We start from the raw sequence: 17878 nt of genomic DNA on the forward strand, positions 1-17878 counted from the left end.
GCGCAAGGGCTGAAGGAGGCGCTGGTGGAGACGCTGACGGGCATCCTGTGCCCGGTGCAGGCGGTGCGCGCCGCCGCCGAGGAGCAGGTGAAGGTGCTGGAGGTGACGGAGGGTGAGTGAGGGCCGGGCCGCGCTGCGCTGAGGGGAACGGGGGGCGGGTGGTGATGTCCGGGTGGGGAAGGGCCGCCGCCTCCTTTCCCCGGCGTTTCCCTGCACCGGCGCCTCGTGGCCTCGGCCAAAACTTCCAGCTTCATCGCTCGGGCCGGCGGGGAGCGGTCGGCGGCGGCTGTTTTCCTGCCGGCTGTAGGCTGGTGCCCGGTTTCCCTTGAGCAGCCCCTGCCCCGCCTCGGGAGTTCAGCTGCAGGTTCCACCGTGGGGCTTCGCTCGGGTTGTCCCCGGCCTGCAGCGGAGGTCGCCGGGCGAAGCCTTAAGGCGCCACTCTCCTCAGAGGGGCAAGAGGGGAATGGCCGTGGGGCGGTGTGGGGAAGGGCATGGTGTTGTGCGAGAGGCGAGTGATCGAGAAGCACTCTAAGTTTGCCGGTGGTAGGACATAGAGGGGGAGATGGGATGGCGAAGCAGCAGGCCTGTTGCTTTGGATACCTCTTTCCATCTGAGCTGAATTTTCCAGGGTTGCTCCCACAATGGTCATGGAGGGTCTTCCCTCTGCACGATTGTGTGCAGGCCCTGTACCACTCCCACAGTGATCCTCTCTATCTCTGGACACGTGCCCTTGTGTGTGCCCATGTCATCCCATAGAATGGTTTAGTTTGTGAGCGACCTGAAAGATCATCTAGTTCCAATGCCCCTGCCATGGGCAGGGACACCTTCCATTAGACCAGGTTGCTCAAAGCCCTGTCCATCCTAGCCTTGAACCCCTCCAGGGATGGGGGATCGAAGTCCTGCAGATCATCATCTGTATGTGGCATGTTTTAGGTTGAGTGTGGTCGGGATGTAGATGTACACTCATCTTGTGTGAAACTCCTGCACTGGGGCACCACTGCCTGTTGTGAAGAGCTGAAGACATGAGATGGATGGCAACCACCTTGTGGCTTTGAAAAGACAAAGCTTAAACCAGCAAGCACCCCAAATTCAGTCACTCTCTCTGGTTATTCCATTACTCTGGCCTTTTTATGGTGGCACTAAGCTATGCATGCTCTTTCTGTTGTTCCTGGGTGGAAGCTTAGAAACCTATTGATGGTTAACGTTTTCTTTCACTTCAGCTCAAATTTTATGACCCATCCCAAAGAACTGTGATTTGTAGGAGCCACTGGAAGATTTGGAGGTGATCTGCTGTGACAGGAGCTGGGCTCTGAAGAGCTTGGCACTGCAGCCCTTGGCCCTAAGTTGTGCGCGCGGCCTGGCACCTTGATGGGCTGGTTGTTCGTGGACCATCCTGGAAATTTTGCCTCGCCTTTGTCTGATTTTGATATTCTGAAAGTGTTTCATGAAGTGTTTTAAAGTCTTTCTACTCCTGAACTTCAGCTCAGAAATGTTATCAAAGGAGGCTCATGGTGAAGAGGAGGAAGATGTAGGGCTGTGACTGGGCCAAGAATAGTGTTGTGATTACGTTACTCTAGGAATGAGACTGGAACGTTGAAAGGAAGGCAGATAGAATGTTTCTTGTTGTACAGTCCCATAACATGTGTTTCTAACACTCAGGTTAAGTCTTCCTTGATGCATTATGGTGAAATCTGTATGTTGGTATCACAGCTATTGGAGGCTTTAATGAGAGATTTGATGGCATTGCAGTAGTGAGAGCTGTGAGGTTCACTGAGCCACAGAGCCTTTGTATTGCAAAGCTACTGCAGTCAGCATGCTCTTCAGTGGCATTTTTTTTTCCCCAAACAATCCAAATCTTGCCACAAGACAAGAAATCGAGTTTGTGTAATGGTTTGGTTAACAGATTTCCAGAAAAGAGTATTTTTTGAGGACTGTAGGTGATGGATGTCCCCGAGGTCCCTTTGAGAGCCCAGGAATAAACGGAATTACATTTGGTGGATAACATTAAGGGCAAGAGGAATGGAGTTGTCTGCACTTCTATTTTTTCACTGTTTTACAAATATCCTAAAGTCACCCAATACTTCTTTGCGGTTGCAATCCCAGAACTGCACAGGTCTATTGCAGGAGCTTTACCTGTGACCTGGAGGAGGCTACAGAACGCGCTGTCATGCAGTTTGAAACTGGAGGGCAGGTGAGGGCAGGGCTACTGCCCAGAGAGCCCTGCAGGAATGGACGGAGAGGAATCTCCTGGAATTCATCAATGACAGATAGCAAGTCCTGCACCTGCAATAGGAGGACGTACCCCAGGGATGTGGGTCAGGCACTGCCTGGCTGGCAAGCAACTTTGTGGCAAAGGGCCTGGAAATCCTGGTGGTTGGCAAGCTGGACAGTGTGCCCTGGAGGCCACCTGCACCCTGGGCTGTATGAACAGGATCAGAAGTAGTGATCAGCCCTCTCTAGTCCACACTTGTTAGACCACATATAGACTACTTGCCTGGTTTTGCTCCCACCCCCTCCAGTCCAAGAAAGACAGTGACTGATGGGAGTGAGTTCAGCAAAGGGCCATTAAGTCGGTTGGGGAACTGCAGCACTTTCCATGTGAGGAGACGCTGGGGAAGAGGGGCTTTCCAGTATGGAGACGAGGGTTCAGAGATCTGACAGCAGCTTCTGGTAAGTATGAGAAGGTTGTCATGACACTGAGGGGTGGGAAGGGATGAAGGAATAAAGGCACAAACTGAAACAAGAGGTTCAGACTGGATATAAGGAGAAGTTTTATCACTGAGGAGAGCCAGACTTTGGAGCAGATTGTCAATAGAAGCTATGCTGTTTCCATCCTTGACTATCTCCAAGACGTCCCTAGAAAATGCTCTGAGCAACCTGATCTGTTGCTGCTTTGGTCATGGTGGTTGGACTGGTGACATCCTGAGATCTCCTTCAGCTGAATTATTCTGTACTTCTTCCTCTCTTGTCTTAGTCAAGCAGCATGGGAGCAATAAACTATATTCTCCTTCCTGTGCTGCCCTTGGTATGTAGAAACTTGCAAAAATCAAGAGGAGGAGCAAAGGCATACACTGTTTGCCAACACTGCATTATTGAGGTAAACAAATGTAGATCATGTGTGTCAGAAGTTCTTTAAAGAAAGAAAAAATGTAGTATTATTAAGCAGCATGAAGAAGATGCTGAAAGTAAAAGTGATGGCAGCAGACGAGCACAAATATTGGCACTTTTAATGAAAAATAAATGAAGGTAGGCAAACAAAAATTAGGAAAAGTTAAAGATTTAATGCTTTCAAATGTTGCAGAAGCATTTCAGGGCCTCTACAGGAGACATGTTGGATGGTCCACGTCAAGTTGAAGCATGAGTAGAAGCAGTTTCACTTACTGATTAACTTTAAACAGCAAGTGCTACAGGATGCATCTCCAAGAGTTTTAAAGGGACTCGAACATTAAATTACTGTGTTATGAATTGTGCTGTAAAACTTGCCACTTAAGGTCACTTAGGAACCAGATAAATATTATCTGGTAAGCACAGGGCAGCTCTTCCTAAGAGCTGTAAGGTGAGGAGCAAAAGGGTGAATGTTGGGGTTGCTACAGCTGAGTCGGTGTGGCTTTTGTGCTGCCTGTAATAGTTAAAATTATGCCAAGAGTTGGAATGAGGAGAGCAGGGTACATGAGATTGTTGTGGCAGAGTCAATATGTTTAATAGAAGAGCTGTTTGAAAGGAGTCCTGGGACCGCCAAAAAGCTTTTAGAAAATTCCCTTACTGAAACTTTTTGTTTTGAAGAAACTAAACTGCTGAGAACAGCACTTGAATTAATGATTGATTAAAAGCTTGGAAGTGACTGGTCACGTTTCACATTGCAGGGAGATAGTCAGGAGTCCCACATGAAGTTGGACTGCTCAGCACATCTGTAAATGATGTGGAAAAGATTGAATAGTGGTGTGGCAAAGTTGCTGATAATGCTGCTCAGTCTGGCCAGAGTCAGAATCGGTGGCAAAAATTATAGAATGATTTCAGAAGAGTGAGTTGAATGTGCAAACAGTAGGTGTGTGTCAGTGTTGGTCAGCAAAGTAATGCTGGGGGAGGAGGAGACTGCACAGATGATACCTTAAAAAGTGACGGGCTGTGCTAGCTATTGTCACTGGGAGAAGAGATCCTATTGTCAGTGTGGAGACTTTCCTGAAAATACCCGTTCGCTGCTCTGCCGTGCTCAGAAAGCTAAATGGACTGTTAAGGAGGGAACAGAGAACAAAGCGCGACATAAATTCCTCATGCTTCTGCAGCCCAAGTGCCGCATGCATTACTGGCTGGCTGCTCGCAGGAGGGCTAAAGCAGGGCAGTAAAAATGCGGCACAGAGACATCCACAGAGGTGTGGAAAAGCTTCTGCTCTCAGGAGGAGTGAGTACGTTGACTTTTCTGCCTGGGAAAAAGTTAACAGAGATGGAGGTTCTAAAATCGTATGTGACAGAGAAGGTGAGTGAGGAGCAACTATTTGTGACTTGTTATACAGCTTAAATCAGATGAAAATGCACCTTAAAACAAGCAGATGTATGTTGTTTCCCCCAGTGTGCAAACTATGGAACTCATCACTGTTGGATGTTAGAGGTAGAAAGAGTTTAAAAGAGTTTAACATTCCTGGAGGAAAAAAACCTCATCAAGAATCACTAAACACACTGGCCAGATACAACACCTGCTTCAGGAGGTTTCTAAGGCCAAGGTTTACCAGGAGGTGTGTTGGGGGAAGCGTTGCTCTGCCCTCACCTCTGTCCTTAAGCTGCTTGCTGGTTGGGTTGTGTAATGTGGTTAAGCCATTCAGCAGTTAGCTCTCCCTGTGCTGCCCCACACTGCGTCCGCTCTCGTCCACACAGGGTTTAGGTGGGGTTGCTTCAGGGTTTTGTGAGGATGCATTCAAGCTCCCTGAAGTGGATTGGTGGTGGATCTGGCTGGTGCTTGTACCAGGGGATGGGTAGAAATGTGCAGTCAGAGGTGAGCCTCTGGAACAGGCTGAACTGTCCAAGGGGGGTCTCCTCTCTGACTCAATACAGCTCTTCTGGAGGACATCAGCTCTGGAGTAAGGACATGGTGGTGGTTTCTTCCTGCCATGTCACCCTTTAGCAACTTCCAAACATGACCCCAGAGACTCAGTCTCTTTTCCTGCTTCTCTGTCTTCTATCTGCTGAGCAAGTGTGGGCATAGGTACCACCTGATAGCTTGGGGATGTGAGATGCATTATTGTGGGTCTCTGGAAAGGTGAAAGTTCACCTTTGTAGTCTTTAGGTTTTACTGAAACATAAATAAAAACAATGCCTGAAACTGTTCAGCGGGCGGGCAGGGGAAGTGAGAACTCTGGGTTGTGGAGCAGTGCTGCTGAGTGTGCGTCCAGCTTGGCCCAGCTGGACCATAGACTTGTTCCCAGTGAAGTGGGGATATTGTTTCCATTCCCACCTTATCTGGTCCGTCCAGGTAGCACCATACACCACCTCTGATGGTATACACGTGTGTGCTGTGGCTGACATCATATGACTTGAGGATAATTCCGTAATGTGTAAAAATAATTCCTCCTCCTCTAGGTTTTACTGTATTGGAGAACATGTGTGGAGGCCAAGGCATCTCCAGGAATGTCAGAGCAGGACAGTGTCACTCTGAAGGAGGTGCATGTCCACCACAAAGGATCGAAGGTCCTGTGAAGAGGAGCAGTGTCTGTAACCCATTCCTCTAAATTGTGCTGATAAAGAGTTTTAATGACAACTTCTTATACAGTTGAAAAATACTGCTGCCTGCTTTGCCTAGTTAGATAATAAGTTTGATGTTTAATGGTGACGGTATTAAGTCTCTGAGTTGTCGGCTCTTGTGGTCTGGAAATGTGATGGTGGTAGATACATGGCTCCAGACTGTCCAGTGCCTCTTTTGCCTCCCTACATAATGTGTTTCTGTTGCCCTTTTTGCAGGTAGAAAAGGTGTTTATCAGGCTGTGTTCAGTGTGGCTTATGTTGTGACATCTTGTATATGAAGAGGCATCTTCAGCTCAGTCCTTTGCAAGGTCGTTTCTTGCCAAAAGCTGAGAGATGCAGGTGTCTGTGAAGATGGTGCTGACCTTGGCAAATTGACTTGTGTCAATCTGGGCCCGCTGACCCTCTTTAAAAGTTTCTTGTCACTCTTGTTTGAAACTAGTCCTGTGCAGGAGACAACCAGTGCTTGGATTTGAATGTGGTCTCTGATCTGAATATTGGAATATGGATTTGGTGAATGTTCCTGCAGTATCTTCTCTTCCAGAGTAGGTGGCTCAGCATATTTAGTTTGATGCTTTAAAATTCCATTTATTTTCTGATGATATTTTCACAATACAGTTTGCTCTCGATTTGTATCAGGAGAACAGCTGTAGGTACAGTGGTAGCGCAAAGCTTGCAGCATCACTTGTCCTTCACCAGTTAAGCATGTTTTTGCTTATGGTCAGCTCTGTCCTGACATAGCTGCATATATGGCTTTGAGAGTGATTTCTGTATTGCGTTGGGTACTTCATTGGATACATGATTTTATGCCATAAAAACTGAGTATTGTTAGTATTGGAAGGAGGGATTCTGGAGAATTTGCAAACATGACCACAATATGTGGTTGTATGGTGGCCTCCTGGCTGTAACTTGAATTATAGTATGGTGGATTATGAGTGGAAATCCTGTGAATGGATGCATTGAGTTCAATTTTTAACAAGAGTTAACATTTTAACATTGAACTAAATTTTTACAGGAAAATCAAAAGAATGGCCACGTTGGGACGTGTGATATCTGACACAGCAGCAAATGCCATTGTGTGAAATGCTGTAGGCATGTTGAGTGTAGTGAGAAGTAGCGAGAAAGCATTTCAAGTGAGATACCTAAATCCATCACGGATGCTGGAGAAGACTGGCCTGAATCTTTCTGTCCTTTGCTGAGAAATGAGGAAATACAGTTGTAGTTTTCAGAGGTGTGCTGAAAATAAAGATGGCTTTTGGAGTAGTTGTTGAGTGTCATGATAGATGCTGAAGGTCTCAAGGGAGTACATTTGTGGTGTGTATAAACTGTGGCTAATCATTAGGTACTTCCTTGGTATTTCATCTTTGTCTGTCTTCAGATGCCCTCCACGCTCTGCACGGTTTGACCTCGTGGCTGACCCTGCTTTGGGCAGGAGGTTGGACAGGATGACCTCCTGAGGTCCCTTCCAACCAAAGTTACTTTATGATGTTATTGAAAACCAGTCCCATGGAAAACGTTGCCTGTGTGGCTGAAGACTGTGATGCACAACGGGTAAAGGAAACTCTTATTTCTGATACTGCTGTGGTTGTGAGATCTGGTCTCTGCAAACTGAATGTTGTAATTTGGAGCGTTGGTGGCCATGAGGCAGTGGGTTCACCTGTGTTGGCTGCAGCAGCTACCACAGCCTCTTCCTCCACCACTGCCTGTCTTAGGCAACTTTGTCTCCCTGTTTAGACAGCTAAAAGGGACCTGTAGCAGCTCCTGACCAGCTGTGTATGGATGTACCGAGTGCTTACTTCAACACGGCAGGATGCGAAGTGCAGTGATTCACTAGAAGGTCCTGCTTGTTTATTCCTCCCTGCTTGCTTAATACTAAATTTTGGGTTGATCTGGCTTAAGTTTGTCAAAAAAGGTGGGGGATGAAGAGGTTCTGTAAGCTGGTTATGTGGTAGATGGACCTTGGTTGAGAAGGAGGAGAGTTGGATTTCACCAACATTGAGGTTAATGGAGAGGAAAAGCAGAGCTGGGAAGAAATATGTTTGCTAAATGTTCCCTATGCCGGGCCCTTCATGAAAAGTTTCTAATCTTTTGGTTTTACAGACTTTATCTTGGGAAGAAGACTTGATGTTTCTGATCTCTCAGATCTGCAAAATATAAATGGAAGAAGCACTTATCAAGAGATGCATTTGAACTACAGTAACCCATGATAAAGACAGTAATAAACAAATTCTTTGAGAAAAGAGGAGCCAGTGAGCTACACAATGGAAGTGTAATTTCAGTCCCTGGAAGGATTCTTGGACCAGCTCATTAAACAGCTTGCCAGCGTCTATAACATAATAGGATAAATAGATGCTACACAGCTAATATTGTTTCATATGATCTGTTCCCAATAAATCCGTCTAATTTTTGATGGGAGAGTTGGCTTATTGCTTAAACAAGCCAGCACTGGGTATGAATGATCTGTGTTCATATCATGATCGTGATCTGATTCCTGGTATGAGTTTGCCACAATGGTCATTTATCAGTTAAGAGGATACAGTTTTGTAATATTTTTAAGGTGCACAGTTGGCTAAAAACCTGTACATAAAGCTGTGGCTTGGTGTCAAACCCAAGAGGCTTTTAAGACAGAGCTCTTGGTTGCTGCAGTAGCGAGTACACCTCTGGTTTATCAACCACGGCACTGCAGTCTGCTTGGAGAGCAGAATTTAAGATGTTGAAAAATTGGAGGGATGGCCTAAAATCATTGAAATTAAATATTGTAAATCAAGTGCAGAGTACTGTATGAAAAGGGAAAAAAATCAGATGCATATGTGCAAACAGATTTAAACATTGCAAAATAGTCGTAGTAGTGAGTTGCAACTGTATGAAGCCATTGCATTTACTCTGGCTTCTTAGTTCATTTATACCCTTTAAAAATGTGGCTGAAATGCAATACCATACTCAAATCTGGAATATTGCAGACAGCTAGAATTAAAATTACTACTACAGTTAAGAAGAATATTATGTTAAGTACTTCTCAGAATGAGGCTCCCTGCTTCTGCAGTTTGGATAAGAGGGTTTTTTCCTTTTCTATTTTTTAAACGCATGATCAGTGAAGGAAGGTTGAAGGAATGGGGCATGTTCAGTGTAAGCATGGGAAAGTGAGAGGCAATTATCTCCCAACCCAGAAAAGCCTCTTACAAGTGAGGTGGCTATTAGGAGCAACTCAGATAATAGCATTTGTGCAGCGCTCGAATATGCTGCTAGGGAAAGTTGCACAACTCAGAAGAATTTTCAAGATGTTTTTGTCCCGGGTGCTGTCAGCACATCTAACCTGTCCAGGGGCTGTGCCAGCGGGACCTTGGGGCATATCTTTTGCTCCACAGTTTCTAGAGCTAAAAACCTCACAAATGCATTTCTTTAGCAGAGAAGTGAAATTAAATGAAACATTTAGTACAGTTACCAGTTACCTGGAACTTAAAGTGCACTTTTAAGCAAATTTATTGAGGTATGTGAATGTACCATACCAGAACAGCTGTTCTTTCTGGTTTTTATTTCCTGTGCTCAGTCATCAACAGAATTGGTACAAGCATTTAATTTTGTCTTTGTTACAGAACTTGCTTGGCAACTAAAAGAAGGTCTTGCTTTTTTTGGACAATTCTTTTGATGGAGAAGGTCCCACAGCCCGGATGATTGTACGGCAGTTCCTGGTGTCAGTGTGCTCAGGCAGGGTTTGCTCAGGAAGGCGATGAGTGCGTTCAGAGCTGTCATTGGGTGTGTTTTGGGACAGCTGAAGTGATGTTTCCAAATCACTCTCTGGATGAACCCGGGTTGTCCAAAAAGGAACTGCTGATGGACAGTCTTCTGTCTTACTCCATACTGGATCTTATCCATGTGTCCCTCATGTAGGAATTTGACTAGTAACGTTACATTATAGATCAGATTATTTTATTTTAAAGTTGTAGATCATTTGCTTGTTATTAACCTGTGTTGCAAAATTTTTTGCCCACGAGAGAGAAATAAAACACTGAGAAAATAAGTGAAGTCTGTGGAGAGAGCATATGGGAGAATTAATACTCATGATTCATTTGAGTAGCTGCACTTTGTCTTCTCTTTCCCACATATGAGTCATTCAATCGGTACGATGTCTTACTCCAAAAATCTTGATGAGTTTTGCTGTGTGGGAATAAAAGTTATGATGCCGACATTTATTTATTTATTTATTTATTTTTCTTGCAGAATTTGGTGTTCATTTAGCAGAACTGACTGTAGATCCCCAGGGAGCTCTGGCCATCCGTCAGGTGAGTTTACCTGGAACTCTAGAAAGAATTTTGATGGTTGTTTCATTGGGTTTTAAAATATTCTCTCATGTTTCCAGGTGAATAATTGGAGGTAGCTTTCTGTTACTGCTTCTCCATTTTCTTTCACGTTTCTCTACAGTCATTATCTTTCAACATTATTCAGAGGTTATATATTTACCTTTAAAAGAATGCTTTTTGCTCAATGCATTGCATCCATTGCTCGACGGACAGCCATCAATTCATCTTTTTACTGTGGTAGCTTTTCTTTGTCTGTTTTGTGACAAATTTTTGTGTTTTTGCCAAGCCCTCTTGCCCCTCTAGAAGCAGCCTGGTGGGGTGGGAGGCTGAGCAAATGGGGCAGGGGTGACGCTTGCTGTGGCTGCAAGATTTGTTACTGATTCTTGACCTCTCTTCTAATGCAGCTCGCATCTGTCATTTTGAAACAGTATGTGGAAACTCACTGGTGTTCTCAGTCAGAAAAGTTTAGACCTCCAGAGACCACAGAAAGGGTAAGATTTGGTTTCGTATTGTCTACTTTGAAGCACTTTATCCATCAAGGATATTAATTTTGTAGGTGGTTTAAAAAGTGCCGGTGCCCTTGTGTATTATGAAGATTAATGGCTTCAGTCAAGGTTTTCTGACATTTTCCACTTTGAAAATCTGTTTTCAGTTGCTTAAAACAACACTAGACTTGAGAAGCTTGGGCTGTTTTCTCTAGGCTGAAAAGTTCACCTATAATATTTCTGCTGCTCTAAGAGCAAGACTAGAAGAAAGCTGCTTTGTGAGTTTTACAAATACTGATTCTGGCAGTCCTTTTTCAGAGATCTGCTAAATCTTGGTTTTTTTCAGCTTGGGACTTAAAGGCTCTTTTCCCATGACAAATTTCAGTTGAAAGGTCTGCTGGATTTCATTAAAAATATGTTCAGTAGCAGTATCTAACAGCTAAAATGGCTGAAGATTCTAGCCCTTTGCCACTTTGACTGTTGACTAGACCATCTTTTACATCTAGGATATGATTCATGCTGTCCAGAGATAGTTGCTTGAAATAGATCTTGTGAATTATGCCCCAGAAGTGCTGGCTGGCTTTTCCCATCCCTTCAGGGTTGGGTGACTAGTTCTTGTTTACGAAAATCTTCCAAAATACGCAAACCTAGGCCCTGACACTGGAGCTGGGATTTATCTCGGCTAACTCTGGATGTCTTCCATATAGATATCCACATCCTATCTGATTGCAGCTGTGAGCTCCTACTGTCTGCTTGGCCAACTGCTCTGTGGGAGAAGAGTGCTGCGTTAAAACACATCATGCAGTTTGCCATAAAAGAATTATGGGGTGTAGTGTGCAAGGTTGGTTTGTCTCATGAGTATTCATTTTGTAAAAGCAATATTAAATCGATATTCAGGATACAGTCATAGGTATAACCATTTTGTTAAGTCGTTTCATGACTGGGGCTCTTTTTTGCTAAATAACGTTATTCTCTGCAGGCAAAAGTTGCCATTAGAGAGCTCCTACCCAATGGGCTGAGAGAGTCGATCAGCAAAGTGCGCTCGAGTGTGGCTTACGCAGTTTCAGCAATAGCCCACTGGGACTGGCCCGAAGCCTGGCCCGAGCTTTTCAATCTCTTGATGGAGATGCTGGTTAGTGGAGATGTGAACGCAGTGCATGGAGCCATGAGAGTGCTTACAGGTATGTGTATGCCAAAGGTTTGGCAACGAAGTGGTTTAGGCTTTTTCTTAACTTACTCCTTCCTTCCTTTTCCTTATCCTATCAGTTTTCACTCCAAATTGAGGAAATGGGAATTTGCTGCTTCTCTTCTCCTGGGCGTGATGCCTGTTGGTTGAAATGCATGCTGAGTAGATGTCATGAAAGCTGAGGGAGGATGTTCTGTGTCTGATTTATAGCTCAGAAGGGACTTTGATTGTAATACTCTGTTTTCCAGATATCCCCAATTTTTAGCGTGATATTTTTCTGCTTGCCTTCAAGGATTGCCATGAGTAGGCCAGATGACACTGGCCTAATCAAGTACAAATCAACACGTTTCCCATATGCTTAATGTTTCCTAAAGATTCTGTTATTGCTGTTGCCTACAAATTTTTCTTTTAAGAACTTCCCTTCTTTTTTCACTTTCTAGAATTTACACGGGAAGTGACAGATACACAGATGCCACTTGTTGCTCCTGTTATTCTTCCGGAGATGTACAAAATTTTCACAATGGCAGAGGTATGATCTTTGCTATTAAGTTGGTACTGAATGGCATTGGTGGAAGTGTTTCTTAGAAACTCCAGATTTAATGGTTAAGCTGTAGTGTAGTACGAGTTAGACTTCAAGAATTTTCTTGATGTGATAGTTGAGGGCAGCTAATGTTTCAATAGAAATGTTGGAGCCAATGGTAAAATAAGAGAATCAAGTTAAAGCCAAAAATAAATGCAATTAAAATAAATTTTAAAAAATAAAAGCATTTTGTGTTCCTGATCTATTATTTAAACTTTTTTTCTAGGTGTATGGCATTCGCACAAGGTCGCGTGCAGTGGAGATATTTACCACGTGTGCCCATATGATCTGTAATATGGAGGAATTGGAAAAGGCAAGATTTAATTTACTATGCAACATACTTTGAATTCAAACCGAGCAAGATTCTAAATAATCATTAATATGAAAATGAATCATTGGAGAATTATATACTGTGTCAGCTGTAATTCTGGGGAACAGGGTGTCATTTAATACATGGAAAGTGGCTAACTCCCTGCTTTACATGCATGCCTTGATACTGGGACTTGGTCTCCATGATTAAGATTAACTTCTGACATAACAACAGGTGTGCTTGGAGCAGCTCAGAGGGAGGGCAGCAGCATGGGGAGGAGATAGAGTATCATCCCTTTGTTTGGAAATCCCTGATGTAGCTTCTGGGTGAACTGTGTGACCTGATGAACTGCCAGGCCTTGGCCATCTGGGTTACGATGGGCATTTTTCTGGTCCTTGGGCGAGGCAGTGAGTATAAGCTCCTGGAACTTCATCAGTTGCGTTAGCATGCGTGTTAGCCTCTTGTTCCAAAAGGGGTGGTGGAAACCAAACAAAACAAGATGCTAGAAGAATAGCTGTTAAGAATGAAGCACTGTCTGGCACTGAGCACATCTGCATTTTATATGGCCTTTGACAAGTGGGTTTCCCAGCAGTCCCCAGACATTAATTGTTCTTTTCAACTTTTTTGGGGTAAGGATAGGACAGGGTGACTCTCAGTCTAGTGGCTGGTCATTGCTGAGTGGCTGTATCTGCCGTTTCCTCCGTGTTTGCACAGGGAGAAATTCAGTACAGACTTTTGGGAAGTTCTGATAATTCACCGTGTCTGTACAGCACTGACAAGGTCACTTATGCAATAATACCATGCAGTTGGTACCAGTATCCAAAAGATAGTAGTAGCTTTCCACTGGCTTATTTTGGAGGAGGACTGAAAGTGTTCTTTACATTGTATATAAAACTACTTCTATTGAAATTTGACTTTAAAAAGAAAAAGAGGCAACCTTTTAATAAATTGCTAAGGTGGCATTTCATAGTTGAATTAAACATACAGCTTTGCTGTTTTATCTATGGATTTATGAGAAATATTCTCAATAAAATTATTTTTATCCAGTATAACTTGCTCTGCCAAGCACTGCTTATGGAGTGCTTTGACATCTGGAAGAATAATTACTACATTTTCCTAGGAAGAATCATGATGGTAATCTTCAGGCCAGCTGTTGATACTCATTTCACAAAGGGCTTGTTTGCTTTGGGGGAGGGTGGCTCAGGATGGGGATAAATGCTGTCCTGAGGGCTTGGTGTAATTGCTGGGTGGGGGGTGTTGTCACCCCAGGTTTCTTTTATAGCCTGGGGGGGGCACCTGGTGGCAGGGTTTGGGGCATGATTCATCTAGTCAAATCAAAGTGCCTCTTCAGGAGGATGTGTGCTGCTCCAGAGACTCTCCGGACTGGAATGTCTGGATCTCTCTGTGGAGTCTGAAGTGATGGCTTAGTTGTAGGTGTGTGATTTGTGGCACTCTGTGCTGTACAGTTTTGAAGGGTGGGATTCAGCTGAGCTTATTTCCCAGCATGAGAAGAGAGCCAAAGTGGTGTCTGAAAAAAGTACTTCATGTGACTTGGAAGCATTCCGCAGTTGTCATGAGTCTCACTTCAGTTTTGTAGCAGGAAGGTGCAATTTCTGTTGCTTCTAGTGCTTTACTTATCAGATGTGAGGGTTCTGTATCTAGTATTCACCTCTGCTTGCATTTGTTGTAACCAGGGTGCAGCCAAAGTCCTGATTTTTCCTGTGGTGCAGCAGTTCACAGAGGCCTTTGTTCAGGCCCTGCAAATACCTGATGGACCGACATCAGACAGTGGCTTTAAGATGGAAGTCTTAAAGGTAAGTGTCTTCAATCTGATTAAATAAAGAATTGAATACCAGTACAGTGTCAGATGTGCCAGAAAACAGAGAACAGAGTGCATTTCACCTCTCCTAGTAATGCTGTTGTTATGAATAGTGAAGGTTTTTGGCTCCCAGCACCATACAGCATTGAAATAAATTGTTCTACCTGTACTGAAGATACCTATGATGAGATCTATAGGGATCTGTCCATAAAGTGATCCATAGGGATTGATCTGTCCGAGGAAAAGGGCCATCTGTCCTTGTCATTTGCTGGTCTAAAACATCTTGGATGCATCTTGTTTGGACACTGTACTCAGTGGTTAGATATCTGTCTTTTCTAAAGATGCTGCAGAATTCTGCCGCAATGAAGTTTTAAAAGCTCGTTATGTGCAGGTGCTTTTCTAGAACTTGCCTGCTCTTTAATGCTAAATGATATCTGCAAAGGAGAGATGGAAAGTCTTTGTATTCTCCTGGTTTCCTGGAGAAAGAAGATTGGATTGCAGAGCTCAGTGCGTGGGCACAAGAGTGCCAGTGTAAGTGCAGAGATCCCTTCAACAGCTGGGAAAGCACTGGAGTTGTAGGCTGTGCTGCCTGCAACATGGGAGAGAAAGGAAAACTCAAACCCAGGAGTTGCAGAATCAAATCCAGATCTTTCATTTGCTTGCACATGTGCTGGGATAAGCAAGACTTGGGTCAAAGCGTACAGGCTTCTGAAGACGGGCGCTGAGGCCCCTTCAGCTGTGTTCCCTGAAGAAAACAATAAGGAAGAATTATTGAAGCCAAGCATCAAAAGTTTTTCATAATGACCAGCTTTGTGCTGGAGTCATGAAAATAAGTGCTGGGAGGATGCCATTGTATTATACAAACTAGCAACTACTGAGTTCTGTGTTGTGGAACTTGTTTTCCTGGTCCTGTTAAAGGCAGCAGTCCCCTGGCTGTGGCATCCTGTCACTTCTGAGTAAGGGGTTGCAGGTATCGTACACCAGAAACAGCCAGAGCTTGTTTCTTGCTGTGCAGCACCAAAGGGAAGAGAGTTTGGGGTAGGATGTTGGCAGGTTTTGTTCAGAGACTCTTTTGCAGGTTTTTCCTTTCCACTGACTCGGCACTGCATTCCTGGGACTAATGTATATGCTAACGTGAAGGGGGGGCTCTGGGGTGCTCTGCAGAGTGTAATCTTGATTTGAACAGGCTGCAGCTCAAGAGTGTCTGAATCTCTGATTCCAGATACCTACACTGGGAAGTTTAATGAGTAGAAGTAGTTTTCAGTCTACATGGAAAGAGGTTGTAATTGTAAGAGGTTGTAATCCTCTCTAACCGTAGACCAGTTCTTCTGTTCTTGTTTGATTCATACATTCTGCAGCCTTTTTTGTTATTTATGTAACAGCGCTTGCAGGAATTGGAGCTATTTGTACTTGTATGTCTGCACTGATAAACAGCAGTAGTCTTTTGAAAGATGATGACAGGCTGGGAAAGCATTTGAGGAAATGTCATCGTGTTCTTGCTCTGTTCCTTAATTGTGTGTGGGCATCTGCTTTTGGCCACTGCTGGGTAGGTGCAATACAAAAGAGGATTTTGGTCTGAATACGCTATTGTGTGTTGGGTAGTGTTGATGGCAGCAGAAAATCAGTATGGGTTTAAACAGTAAATTCAGGAGATCCATTGCTGCTGAGTGGTGTGTAGAGGCTTTTTTGAAGAGATGAGTATTCTGGCTGTAAGCTCAGGGCAACTCATGATTTTGTCACTTAGAGTTTCTAAGCTGATGATACCAATTTTCTAAGGGAAAAAGGATTCAGGTGAAAGACCCATAAATTGCCTTCCCTTGCAGAAAAGTGGATTTTATAGTCATTGTAATGCAGAAGTAGGAGACCTCAAGGGATTAGTTAAGCCAGCTTACAGATGAGATCATTACAGGAACCCCTTGAAATGCTGATGCAGTGGAGGAGGGAGTTGAGACTTTCTTCATTTTCAACCAGATGCGAACTCAATCCTGTCTTTTTTTCCTTAATGAAGTGCTATGCAGCAAATGACAGGAAGATTTTTATTTTTTTTTTTCCTTCCCTGTCTCTTGAGTGCTTTGCACTCCAAGGTTTGTGGAGTTCTTGGTGGAAATCAGAGGCAATCCTGACCTAAAATGTCTTGCTTTCCATCTAAGAGTGTTATGCAGGACAGTGTCGAAAGCTTTAAGGAGTAATACTGAAGTGTGTGTGTCTGCCTGACGCGCTGGGACGGTGATCCTGAGAAGAGAGTAGGTAGGTTGGATCACATAGTGGCAAACCACTGATTGTATGTGCACTGTATATGCCCAGGCTTTCCAAACGTAGTTATGAGTGTAGAAGCAGTTTATCAGAAAGCCAGTGCCTATATCCCACGGAGGAGATGGGAGGTTTGGCCACAGCAGAAAACCATGAGGACTAGAACAAAATACCAGTAGTGTAATGTATTGTTTTGTTGTTTGCTAGTTTAGCATTAATTCAATTGATGATATCTCTGAGGGTGAATGAGCTGCAACTTAAATGATTCTTGAATCCCAATTCCAGCATTGTTGTCGAACATGCCACTATTGATTGTTTTGAGAGAAACAGTGATTAACATGATGAGTAACAGAGTTAAGGCAGATTTCATAACAAGGGAATACAAATATGATGTACTTAGTATGCAGTAACTGTATTAAAAGCACCAATTAACCAACAGTCTAAAGTATCTTACAACCTTGCTGTAGTGCTGCTTCACTTAATGCTTAAAATCTGCTTTTTTGACACCTGTATATTAGGTGGGGCAGAAAAGTTAAGCTTATATTTTTTTGGTGGTGGAACAAATAATTAGTTAAAAAAATAATTACTACTACCCTCTTTGTTCTTGACTGGAAGACAAGGTGGTAGCTGTGTCTTGGGGGCAAATTTCCTAGGCAAAGTACATACCCTGCACCTGCTGCGCTCTTACTGAACTTTCAGCTTTAACATGCTCTCCTGCTGCTGGCTAGTGTATTTTTTAAGCTTGTTATCCACAAATTTGGGATTTTTACTTGTGTCTTTAGACAGAGAAGTGTGTGAAGCAAGAAAAGACTTTAATACAGAGTGACTTTAAGGAGATGCTGTGCAACTAGTGGAGATGTGGTTGGATGTTTACTGATGTAACAGCTGGAGGACGTTCGGGAGCGGTGGTGTTGCTCCCCCAGCAGTGATTTTGGTGTGTCTGTGCAGTGACTTGGGCTACAGGTGTGGAAACAGCCAGTTATTGCCTGGCTTGGCCATTGAACATCCTGCTTGGGGAGCAGCTTGGCTTTGTGAAGAGAGATGGATAAGAATTTTCTTGGAGGATTTAATGGGTGGTGGAGCAGTACGTGGGGGTTGGCGGAGGAGGTCTGTGAAGCAGTTCTTTTAGCTCAGACAAGCAGTGGGAATTGACAGAATGAAGGGCCAGGGGTTGAAATACAACATTTGACAGGAGAGAGTGCTCTTTTTTTAATGACTTG

General features: G+C 43.9%; 1 protein-coding gene across 1 annotated transcript in view; it reads left to right on the forward strand.

Moving 5' to 3' along the window:
* Positions 1-17878, forward strand: part of IPO9 (importin 9) — a 38722-nt gene that overhangs the window by 348 nt on the left and 20496 nt on the right. Inside the window, exons 2-8 of the mRNA XM_014946285.1 lie at positions 6-112; positions 9949-10010; positions 10433-10519; positions 11493-11694; positions 12140-12228; positions 12506-12592; positions 14284-14403. Coding sequence (XP_014801771.1) covers positions 6-112; positions 9949-10010; positions 10433-10519; positions 11493-11694; positions 12140-12228; positions 12506-12592; positions 14284-14403 — 754 coding nt within the window. The remainder of the gene's footprint in view (positions 1-5; positions 113-9948; positions 10011-10432; positions 10520-11492; positions 11695-12139; positions 12229-12505; positions 12593-14283; positions 14404-17878) is intronic.

This window comes from Calidris pugnax, unplaced genomic scaffold, assembly GCF_001431845.1.
Source record: "Calidris pugnax isolate Ruff unplaced genomic scaffold, ASM143184v1 scaffold116, whole genome shotgun sequence".
Classification (NCBI taxonomy): Eukaryota; Metazoa; Chordata; class Aves; order Charadriiformes; family Scolopacidae; genus Calidris; species Calidris pugnax.